Source organism: Vitis riparia, chromosome 18 (genome assembly GCF_004353265.1).
Source record: "Vitis riparia cultivar Riparia Gloire de Montpellier isolate 1030 chromosome 18, EGFV_Vit.rip_1.0, whole genome shotgun sequence".
Lineage (NCBI taxonomy): Eukaryota > Viridiplantae > Streptophyta > Magnoliopsida > Vitales > Vitaceae > Vitis > Vitis riparia.
This window is the reverse complement of record NC_048448.1, coordinates 27,078,978-27,091,647: the sequence shown is the minus strand read 5'-3', so window position 1 is coordinate 27,091,647 and position 12,670 is coordinate 27,078,978. Positions and strand designations below refer to the sequence as shown.

The 12,670-nt window shown below is 31.2% G+C and overlaps 1 protein-coding gene across 1 annotated transcript; it reads left to right on the top strand.

Annotated features, from left to right (window-relative positions):
- Nucleotides 1-4,905: 4,905 nt before the first annotated feature.
- On the top strand, nt 4,906-7,897 carry LOC117905906 (laccase-14-like). Its single transcript, XM_034818775.1, has 6 exons — nt 4,906-5,057; nt 5,291-5,442; nt 5,702-5,946; nt 6,039-6,167; nt 6,469-7,419; nt 7,554-7,897. Exons 1-6 carry the CDS (start codon nt 4,956-4,958, stop codon nt 7,682-7,684), a joined length of 1,710 nt encoding a protein of 569 aa, XP_034674666.1. The 5' UTR covers nt 4,906-4,955; the 3' UTR covers nt 7,685-7,897.
- The last annotated feature ends 4,773 nt before the right edge of the window (nt 7,898-12,670 follow it).

Sequence of the window (12,670 nt, the reverse complement as noted above, 5' to 3'; positions counted from 1 at the left end):
CCATGATTGCACAGTTATGGAAAACATTTTGTGTCCATCAAGTGTCTACAGATCCAAGGGATGTGGGGGCCTCCGATTCACATTTTCTAATTGCTTCGGACTGTCTGAGAATGAAAGCAGCAACTTTGTGGCAGCTACATTAAGGGAAATGCAAAGTCTGGCAAATAAATTACCAAGATTTCAATTCCCAATTCAGTTTTCTCTCCTCTCTCTCTTGATCATATTGTAAAAGTAAATCAATTAAATCCTATGGAATAATTCTTACACTCCTTTGAGCACTACTCCTACATTATTTCCATATAACTTGACATTGATTTTCGTGACCCAGATGGTACCATATACTCCACATATTGAATCCAGTACTTTTGTTCCTGGAAGTTGAATTCCTGAGTGGTTCAGCCAACAGAGTATAGCTTCCACAGTAATATGGTACATCTGCCTCCAAATTGGTGTAATACTAGGTTGATGGGATTGGCTGTGTGCGCTATTTTTGTAGTTAAGGGTGCTGTCCATGATTGCCCTGGTAATATATTTTGTCATTTGAATTTGACTCAAGGTAAAACTGGTCACCTTTTTGCTCCCATCAATCCAGAACACCAGAATTCTTCGGATGAAGGGCACAGATTCATTAAATCAGATAACATGTGGCTTGGGTATCAACCAATTTCTCGAATTGGGATTGGCCATGCCAATTGGCTAAATAAACTGAGTCTTCATTCCAAGTCTATGGCCCATCTTATGGGGTGAAGAAGTGTGGGGTTCATCTACTATATCAACAAGATAAGAAAGAAGACAATCAACCAGAATTTTAGTTTACACCTCTTCTTTTTACACTACCGATGAGAATTCAAGTTTCTTCACTATTAAAGATTACGGTGAGCTTACACCTCTTCTTTTTACAATACTGATGTCATGAAGCAAGCCACTTCTACATTGAGAGGATGCATCAGCACAAGATGCTCAAACTTGAAAGGTAGAGAGGATGAAACTATCATATTGTTATTGTCTTACTGGTTTCTCTTTTACAGGGTTTTCTTCTGCATTTGATGCTTTTGGGGGTTAGAACTCGTAAGAATCTAGCTGAGAATTTAGTCACATATTGCGTAGCAGTTGATTCCCAAATCGAACCATTTTATTTTAGCCTATATTTTCTTTTTATGCTTTTTGTTCTTCATATGTTTTATAGGTTTTTCCTTTTAATAGTAGTCATGACTGCTCGAGCAATATTCTGTTCAAGGTTGTTAGCTAGCTTGGTAGAGCTAAGGAGAGCGTCCTGAAGGTTCTCTTCTATCTGTGCTTAGCCTTCACTTAATTTTGTCCATGGATGTGACTAATGTTTTAAGATTTGATTAACTAAAAATGATATGCAGGTTGGCAATTCTGTGAAAATGTCTTCTGAGTAGTTATAATATTTATCATTTTTAGTTCATACAAGTGCTCCATCCAATCCAATCCCAGTTGTTAAAGACCCTTTCAACAACTCATGGAGAAGATTAAGATCAAAGCCTCTCCAAGGAACCCTTAGGGTGAGCCAATGCTCTTATTTTTCTTAAGAAATGCTTTGAGAGGTTTTCATGATCTTTAAATTGGAGGTCTCCGTGGATGAAAGGCTAGTTGGTTGATTTGAAATGATATTTACTCTTCAATTTGTCTAAGGTGGTGTTTGTTTTTTTACTTAATTCTAAATAGAACCTTAATGCTTAATAGTGTTAAATATTAGGTTGTTTGTTTTTGTAGTATTTTATTTCTATTAAGTATTAAAAAGTAAAGAAAAACCAATATATTATTTTTTTTCGATTTAGAAAAAGCTACATATTTTGACTTTTTCTATTTAGTAAAAAGTTTATAATAAGTCATGAAAAAGTAGAAAAACAAACACCTAAATTCTGAAAATAAATTGCTTTTAGTTCAAAACCAAAAAAATAAACACCACCTAAGCCTAGCTGCGTTGGCAGAAAGTGCAAATTCTGTAATTTGAGTTTTCCTCATTAAAAGTTAGCTGATCTAGTCTAGGTAACATCTAGAGAGGGTGAATAGGTGTTTGAACCTCTTAGGCTCAAAAAATAATTATTTTTGAAGCCGTAGTAGAAAAAAAAAAGAAAAAAAAAAAGAAAAACAGAAAGCACCAAAATCTTATTATTTTTTAATACGAAATACAACAGGATTTATAGGTTGACTCCAAGATTAAAAAATCCTTAAAACTGAGGAAACTAGAATCCTTATTCCAACAACTTGGTGGATATTCAATCCTTATTTCAATAAATAACTCCTAACCTGATAAGATTTTAAAACAAATAAATTAACTTCTAATCTCTGACTTATTCAAATCAACAAATATTTGAATAATTCAAATTTCAAACTTCAAACTTTTCAACAATTTTAAATTAATCCATTTGACTTAGGAAAGCTTAAAAATATTCAATACAAGAACGCAAGATTTTTTACATGGAAAACCAGCCACACAACATGCGGATGTAAAATCCATGGGGTTAGAGACATCCAATTATAGATATCCAATTACAAATCTATTGTTCGAAAGTATAGTACACAGTTTTATCTAGTGGAAACTATCCCTAAGTCTTACTCCCTATCACCTCTACTATACTTCACATTTGTAGTACAACACCACTTTTGCTTCTCGTGAATCTTACTTTAGTGTTTGTGGAGATGCAAATCTCTTTCTCAACCTAGTAAAAGCGAAGACAATCATCTTTCAGAGTTTTGGGAACAAGATGGCAAATTAGGTTTTTTGAAACATCAACATCAAAAAGAGAAAATCCTCTTTAGGCAAGGTATTTATTAGGCCAAGATCCTGGTGGATCAGATTTAGAATTTTCCCAAAATATTGCTTTTAAAATTTGGAAAATCAAAGCTTTGAAATTCTAGAGAATTCTATCACACTTGAGTGCTCTAAGGAGTGCTTAAGCGCTCTCTGCAGCATTAGAGCACTCAAGGAGTTCTTTAAAACTGTTTTAAAAAACATTTAACTCAGTTTAAGAACTTGACGTTTGTGCCAACCTTAATTAACTCTAATTTGTCTTTCCAGACCTCTCGATACTTACCTTTGTTATTCTAGTTGATCACACGACAACTTCGAGTTTTCAAAAGAGAGCGAGACATAATCTAAAAAAGCCCTAAGTCAAAATGAATGAAACAAAATTATCAATCTTAAACTATATAACTTAATGTACCAACACTCACAAATAAGAAACCTTAGGGTTCATTTAGGAAGAGGATTTCTATCAAGCATGTTGGGTTTGCTTCAAAAATGACTTATTATGAGATAAGAACCTTACCAAAATGCTTCAAAGTATAACAAATACTATGGTGCCAATCACAATATGATGGAATAAGAAAATATATGACTAGTGAAGTGATTATTTATTTAAGAAAATTTTAAGGTTAGGTTGTTAGGATATCCTAACATTATAAATTAACTATGCCCACCTTGTTATAGTTGAAATATTAAAAAAAATGTCCTTTTTAAAATTTTTTGATTTATTATATAAAAATATAAAAGAAAAATATAATTAAAATTAGTTAAAAAGTTATATATATATATATATATATATATATATATATATATATATATATATATATATATATATATATATTGAATTTTTATATAGAATAGAAAAAAAAATGAAATGAATTAAAAAAAACATAAAAAAAATTTTCATTTTTTTCTTGACCTCATAGATTCTTTTGCCATTCTTAGACATAGATGCATCTTTGATGATGGAAGTACATAAACAATTTATTTCATGCATGAACCATAATGTAGAGATAACTTCCCCAACTTTTTAGGTGAGATTATAACTATAGAGGTCCTTATTCATTTTACAACACATAATTAAATCCACTGGATAAAGAAGAATAACATAAATAAAATGAAGATAGTGAAATTAATGATCATCTTATATAATATTTGTTGAGATGTTTATTTGAAATACTCATAAAAAAACGTATGTTTAAAGGCATTATTATACAAATATTATTTGATCTAGTTAAAATTTATTCATCATTTTTTCTGTTTATAAATAATTTAAAAATATATAAATCTTTCCATAATTTATTTCTTTAATCAAGATATGCATATCATTCGAACAAATAAATTATAGATTGCATTTGTTTTGAAAAATAAGCTTTTTTAAAATAAAAAATCTATAATTATTTATTATTATTACTATTAAATTGATTTTTGTTGAGAAAAAAAAATACTACAAGGGCTTGTTAGTATCCTATTTTCAACTTTTTACAAAATATATTTTTGTGTTTTTTATGGAAAATTCTGAAATGCCAGATTAGTTTATCATCTTGTCTTTTATAATCTCAATTCTCAAGTTTAAAACAAAAATGGAAACAAATTTGTCCCATTAAGATGAAAACAATGATCATGACTAATTGTATTAAGTAACAATACAAAAACAACTTTGCCGCCAACCACCAAAGTCATCAGTTTTAAAATAATTCTTAAAAGCATTTGTCAATGAAAAACAGCTTTCATGACTAATCTTGATAAGGGTACTCATACGGGAGGTCAAAGTTTTAAAAGTATTCTACATATATTTAATTAATTAACATTTGTTGAAATAATCAATAAAAGACTTGTGAAAGAATATTTTAAATTTATTCTGAAATGACGTTTAGGTAACGTGTAAGAAATATCATAATTAATTATTTTGAAGTGGTCCTGCTCATGTAAGAAATATCATAATTAATTATTTTGAAGTGGTCCTGCTCATTGAAGTCGTCCTGAAAGAACATTGAAAACCAATACACATTCAAATCACTTCCTCTTATATTGACACGTGGAGAGGAAGTATTGTATCCCGAGAGAATTACCATGCCTATATAATGAATCGCATGTGAAAGAAATACATCAAAAGTAGTAAGAGAATTGAAGGAGTTGTGTTTAGGACAAGAGAAGAGAAGAGGCTTTTATTCCTAGGAAAATGTGGCTGATCATGAAGGTTTTCCTCCTGCAAATTTTAGCGTTTCTAGTTTTTGGTGGTGGCATCCATTGCCAAGCTTCAACCTGTCGGCTTACTTTTGTGGTAAATACTATATATGATTCTGGCCTTAACGCCACCTTCTAATCACGATATTTATGTAGTATGGCTCTCATTTCATACCGTATGATCTATTACCTTGGTGTCATTGAGTCGTTCATGCATGCTATCAATTTCTAATTGGTTATACACTTACGTGATTGGATCGATGCAACTATTCATGCATGTAATATTTCTTTTGGGATGAGGTTACATGGTTAACTTTTAATTGGTTGCAGGTGAGGGAAGCTTCATATACAAGGCTTTGTAGCGCTAAGAACATCTTAACAGTAAATGGAAAATTTCCGGGACCAACCATATATGCTACGAAAGGAGAGACGATCATTGTCGACGTTTATAACAAGGGAAACGAAAACATCACCATTCACTGGTAGGTCCTATGCGTGTCTCAGAGAAAGAGTAATGGCAGCATGCCCGCATGGCATACATTCTTTTATTTCTAAGAGGGGGCTCCAATATATTACTTTGAAAATAAAGTCAAATTTAAAATAATACTTTAGGGTTATTTGCTTCAGTTTCATTGAAATACAATTGATGCCTCTTGTTACTATGATAATATGTTGTTGCATGCCATTTTTTGTTACTTTGAAAATTAGTACTAGTTTTAACGTATAGTTATGGTTTCGCAGGCATGGGGTGACCATGCCTAGATATCCATGGACAGATGGTCCCGAGTATATCACACAATGCCCAATTCAGCCAGGGTCAAAGTTTACCCAGAAGATCATCCTTTCCACTGAGGAAGGCACTTTATGGTGGCATGCTCATAGTGATTGGACCCGAGCCACTGTTCATGGAGCTATAATCATCTATCCCAAGAATGGAACCAAGTATCCTTTTCACAAACCTTACGCAGAAGTCCCCATCATATTAGGTATAAGTGTTGTTATTTTTAAAGGTTAATTTACATATTATGAATTAACCAACAAAGCAAAATCTAAAATTACTGGAGTTGTTGACATGCAGGAGAATGGTGGAAGAGTGATGTGAATACGGTTCGAGATGAAGGGCTTGCAACCGGAGGCGACCCCGACCCCTCTGATGCTTTATTGATAAATGGACAACCCGGTGATTTATATCCATGCTCAAAATCAAGTACAAAGATTAACTTTCCATTTTAAAATTGTACATGATTTCATTTTCTTATATGTTAACCATATTACTTTTTCTTATTAACATCAACATATTTAAAGCTTAATGCTAAGAAAGAGGAATATAGCTATGAGGATGATAGAGCCATGATTTAACACATCTAGTCCAAATATAATTTTGAACTATGGAGCCAAATTTATACCCTTAATCAATCCATCACTTCATAATTGGTGGATCCTCATGGAAACTTTTTCTTTTTCTTTTGGCTAGTCATAAGTATACAACTTTCCCTTTCTAATTGCAGGCACATTCAAGCTAACGGTGGATCATGGAAAGACATATCTACTTCGCATAATCAATGCTGCCTTGCACGAGGCTCTTTTCTTCGCCATTGACAAGCATAAAATGACAGTGGTTGGAACAGATGGTAGCTACACAAAACCATTGACACGAGATTATATCACAATATTTCCTGGCCAAACCTACGATGTCTTACTAGAAGCTAACCAACGCCCAGATCAATATTACATGGCGGCTATAACTTATTCTGTTGCCCCTAAATATCAAAACTTTTATGATAACACAACCACCACAGCTATTGTACAGTACAAGGGATACTACACTCCATCTTCACCTCCCTCCTTGCCTTATCTTCCTGCATACAATGACACAAATGCATCGGTTCAGGTCATGGCCGGTCTCCGAAGCTTAGCAGATGCGGAACATCCTTGCAATGTCCCATTGAGCACGAGCACTAACCTGTTTTACACTCTTTCTATGAACTCGTACCCATGCGTCAATGATTCATGTGCAGGGCCCAATGGGACGCGGTTCTCCTCAAGTATAAACAACATAACCTTCGATTTGCCTACAATTGACATATTGGAAGCTTACTATTTTAACATCAGTGGTGTATATGGAAATAACTTTCCTAGCTTTCCACCACTAGTGTTCGATTTTACATATGATTATCTTCCATTAACCTATCAGTTGCCGAGTAGCGGAACAGAAGTAAGGGTGCTCGAGTATAACTCCACAGTGGAGATTATTTTTCAAGGGACAGCCGTGCTTGCAGAGACACACCACCCCATGCATCTCCATGGATATAGTTTCTATGTTGTTGGATGGGGATTTGGGAATTTCGATGGAAATAGGGACCCTTTACGCTATAATCTGGTGGATCCTCCTCTTCAGAATACCATCTCTGTTCCTGCAAAAGGTTGGGTTGCAATCAGATTCGAGGCATCCAATCCTGGTATGTTGCAAGCATTCATGTCCTCTATTAAAGAAAAAAACTCTTGAAACTGCCAACCTACATACCAATGAAATAATTTTTCTTAATATTACAATTAAGTTAGGTGTAATGTTGGTATATTTTCTCTCTTGCAGGAGTATGGTTCATGCACTGCCATGTAGAACGCCATCTGACTTGGGGCATGGAAACTGCGTTCATAGTGAAAAATGGTAAACACCCAAAAGCTCAAATGCTGCCTCCTCCATCCGACATGCCACCCTGTTAAAGCTGCAAAGAAATAACATGCCAAAGATTTCACTGAATATTTGTATTATTCAACTTTCGTGATTTATTTTCTATTTGACTAAGTTAGTATTCCTCTTCAATTAAGATAAAAAGAATAATGTTAAGTAGCAGAGTATTGTGTTTGGGATTATTAATGTCAATTTCTTGGATTGTTAAAGTCTATAAAGATGTTGTGTTCTTGTTTCAACCTTAATTAATTTCAATATGAACAACTCATTAAATAGACTAATACAATGTTAAGAAGCCTCCGAATGCCATGTCCACAATAGATATATCTTTATCTATTGTGTTGACAATTTTTGGCTAAACCCATTTCATTCAACATTATAAAATATCATGTTGTATTAGAAAAGTTTGAAATTGGATAGTTGACATTTTTTAATTATCCATATTTTATTCCAATTCCTTGGAAGGTTAGGTATCATATTAATAATAAAAAAAAAAATATAAATGATATAGTTTAGAGTAATTGATTTATTCTAATATTTTAAAATTAGTGTATGATCTAAATGGATACTTATGAAAAAGATCATCAAATGGTTTGTTTAATTTTTACTTTTACATCTGAAAATATTTTGCAAATAAGATAATTTTTATGAATTCTTATACAATTGAGATAAAGTCAGTTCTTTTTTTATTTACTTATTTTAAATTAGAATAAGTGTTTTTTCCTAAAGTTAAAATAATTGGCATATAGTTTATATTTTTATAAAATATTACAAGATCTACACCAAGATAAAGGAAAAGGAAAAAAAAAATTGTCCATTTCCATTGCATGAGTACAAATTGAGTCTAACCCCACACCGAAAGAACTCCAAATCTGTTTTTTTAGTGATTTCATTACTTTTCAACTCTCATTTTTTATTTTTTTATTTTATATTAAAGTAAACCCTTTCCTCCTTTCTTAAATTCAAATAACTAGTAAAAACAAATCACTGGCTTTTGTAAATTAAAACGTAGGAGTTGATCATTTGAATTTATGGTTTAGAGAAAAGACACTTACAATTAACTAAGCTGCTGCAATTGACCGAACCCTCCAAGTCCAAGTCAATATGTTAAGTTGGCAGTGATGTGCCAAAAAAGATTAAATAATTAAACTTTCATTTTGTTCCAGCTGACATTTCAATGCTATTAAATTAAGAAATAAATTAATAAATTATTCATTGACCATTGTCTCATTTTCTTCGATCCTTAGCCGTTGTGTTTGGAGTTCACGAAGCAGTGCATGACAATGTCAGAAGCGAAAAAATGTGGAGACAGGCCAAAATTTCACGCTACTTATATCTGATGGATAGAGTTAAAGGAATAAATTTGGGCATAACCCAATTATACTTTATAAACACTAATAAAGAATTGTAAAGAATTAAATCCCAAAAAATAAATAACAATAAATGAAATTTCACACTACTACAAAAATTGAAATTAATGACTCTTTATTTTATGACGGTTTCTAAAAGCGTCATTATTAAGGGTATACAATGACGCTTATAAGAAGTGTCATAGTTGTATTATTTATCTTGATACTTATTATAAGTGTCATTATTTAATGTCATCTTTTTCCTTATAACTGTGTATATAATGACGCTTATAAGAAGCATCATAGTTTTATTATTTACCTTGATACTTATTATAAGCATCATTATTTGATGGGTATGTAATGACGCTCCTAATAAGTGTCATAGTTGTATTGACTTTTAAAATTTTTGTTTTTAAGTTAACTTATACAAATTTTGATATTAGAATTTTATTCTATAAATTAATTATGGTAAATTGACATTAATATTAATGACATAAAGTTGCTACATTAAGGTTTTTTTAAAAAAAATTGGATATAAATAAAATAAAATCCTAATAAATTATTTTTTTATTATTTTATATTAATTTTTTTATAGTTTGTATCAATACAATCTATTAAGCTCATTCTATTAAATTAGTTTTTTTTTTAAAATATCAATATTCAAATTAAACCAACATCAAACTAAAATATCAAATAATTAAACAATATAAATTCATTATGAGTTCAATATATAAAAATTATTATTGAAAGATGAAATAAAGAATACTATTTTTAATTTATTGAAAAAGGACATGCATGGTATTTTAGAATTTGTTATAAAGTCTCCATTGAAAACACTAACTTTTGGAAGACAAGAAAGAAGGGAGAGAGCCACCGTTTTTAGTGAGAAAGAAGAGAAGAGAGAAAAACGCAAGTTTTTCTCATCCAGATTTCATCAAAGGTCCGATCCCATTTCGTCTGTGGTCCGATTGAGCTGAAATTTGGAGGAGAGTTTCTTGACTCATTTATCTTCAATCTGAACGGTGAAGATCGGATTTGGAGTTTCAGAAAGTCATTATAAAGAAAGAGGAGAAGAGAGAAAAACGCAGATTTTTCTCATCATGCCCAGATTTCATCAAATGTCCGATCCCGCTTCGTCCGTGGTCCGATCGAGTTGAAATTTGAAGGAGAGGTTCGTGACTCATGTATCTTCAATATTAACGGTGGAGATCAGATTTGGAGTTTTGGACAGTCATTAGAGAGAAAGAGGAGAAGAGAGAAAAACAGCGGTTTTTTACATCATGCCCAGATTTCATCAAAGGTCCGATGCCGCTTTGTTCATGGTCTGATTGAGCTGAAATTTGGAGGAGAGGTTCATAAGTCATTAATCTTAAATTTGAACGGTGAAGATCGGATTTAGAGTTTTGTAAAGTCATCTTTCAACCAAAAACAGAACCTTTATTTTGGTGGGCTTTTTTCAGCCAAAGATGGCGCTTCCTGAAAGTGTCATTGTTGCCTAAGACATACAATGACAGAGGCGGAAAGGACGCTTTAGAGAAGCGTCATCTGTTACCTTTCTTGACTCTTAAAAAACGTCATTGTTTCCCATTTTTCTTGTAGTGTCATGAATTAAAAATAAATTAATTGTGATTAAAATGTTTTTTATTTGTAATATTTTTATCCATAAAAAATATTTTGACATTATAAATGATTTTTAAAAGAATCATTTAGTATTTAAATGTAAATAAAAAAAAAGTTCAGAAATTATTTTTAAGTGATTTTTGCATTTTTAAAAATGATTTTCAAATATATTTAAATTTTATTTGGATTGACTTTTAAGAGTTAAAAAAAGTTTCACATAGAAGTCATAAAAATGTTATTTCTTATAAGAATTCTATAATTCTATTTTTGTTTGCAATTGAAGTTCTTTTATGTTTAATAAAACTTTTACAACATCATAAAAATTATTACTTTAATTTTGATTTTAATTTTCACTTAAAGCAAAAAAATATGAAGCTATCCCGAATTTGACCTTACCATCCACCTAATTAATTTTTATAAGACTGTCTTTTTTTAATATTTAGCAGGGCTTTTATTTATTTATTTATTTTTAAATCATTCCCAAATGAAATTTACAAAAAAAGAAATAAAAAGTTTGCTCCCATATTAGAAAGAAATACTATTTTTAAACGTGAATTGAAGTGATTATAGAATTTTGTTACATATTTAAAATTAGGATCTCCTAATTTCTCTCCTAATTTCTTACAACTCCAATCTTCAATATTCGTTCTTTATCTAAAATCTAACATAAGGAATGGTTGTCCACTTATAATAGAGGACATGAAATATAATTTTGTTTTAGGTAACATCAAATTCAATGCATTAATATCATCAACATATATAGGATTAAATAAAAAGAAGAAGAAGAAACTAATAATATATATATATATATATATATATATATATATAAACCCAATGATTAAACCTAAATAATAATATTTTTCATATTTAATATTTGGTTTTAATTTTACCTTTTTACTTGATTTTACTATTAAGTCCCTATTTTTAGGTTTAATATGTTTTTTTTTTTAATATTTTTCTCTTAATTTATATATATTCATATCAAATGATGGAAGATGTCTTTCTATATAATTGGATGCCAATTTTTCTTTTTCTTTTTTCTTTTTTTTTTGTGCATAATTGCCTTATATTCCCCACCCTATGATTGCCCTATAGTTGACACATCATCTAATAAGAGAGCTTAACATGTTCTAGCCATTTTCATGCTAAAGAGGGGTCCACATGTTGCTGCCCATGCCAAAAAGTCGAGCAAAAGTTGACTTCTAGCCTTGACAAGCTGCCACCAATTGTCCAACCTTGCCCCAAGGTTCATTCATCTTTCTAATCGAATGAATTGGTGTGAAGATAACTATATATAAAGGGAAGAATGCTGATTGAAGAAGGGAGTAAAAATATGATGTAAAATAGAGTAATGGATGTAGAAATGCAAGAAGAAAGAGGAAGAATATACAATCTTACTGTAATTCTTCATTTTTATTTATAAAAGTTGTGTTTAGTTTTCAGAAAATGCTAGGGAAAGGAAAAAAAAAATTGTGGAAAGTTATTTTCCTTAGTTTGTGTGAAATGAAAAACGTGATGGAAAAAAATATATAAAGGAAAATACTAAAGAAAATATTGTAATATTTTCCCTACTACTTTCCTTAAAAATTAGTGAGGAAAATAAGAGAGAAGGAAGAGATGGAGGAAATTTTATCAAGCTCGCATTATCTTCTTCACCGAGTCTCCAATTCACCTAACTTCCTCTTCACTAGCGGCTATGGCTTCCCACCACCATCGACCCTTTCAATGGCCACCACCATTACTCCGACCACCTTCCATTGCCTCCAAAAACCAACCCTCTTATGGTACACAAGTTCCCATAGATGAATTGCATTCTTCAAATCTAGTCAATGTGTTCGACTCCATGTGTCCATATCAGGTATGGATTGAATTCTTCTCTCTTAACCTTACACCTTGATGTTTTGTAGATGTATGTCTTCTCTCAATGAACCTTATTATTATTATTATTTTCATTTTTGGAAATCTAAACACTTGAATTTTGTAGATATGGAAACTTTGATGCTACTCTTTGTAATTGGATTTGAGTGTTTCTCTTGTGTTTGCATTTTT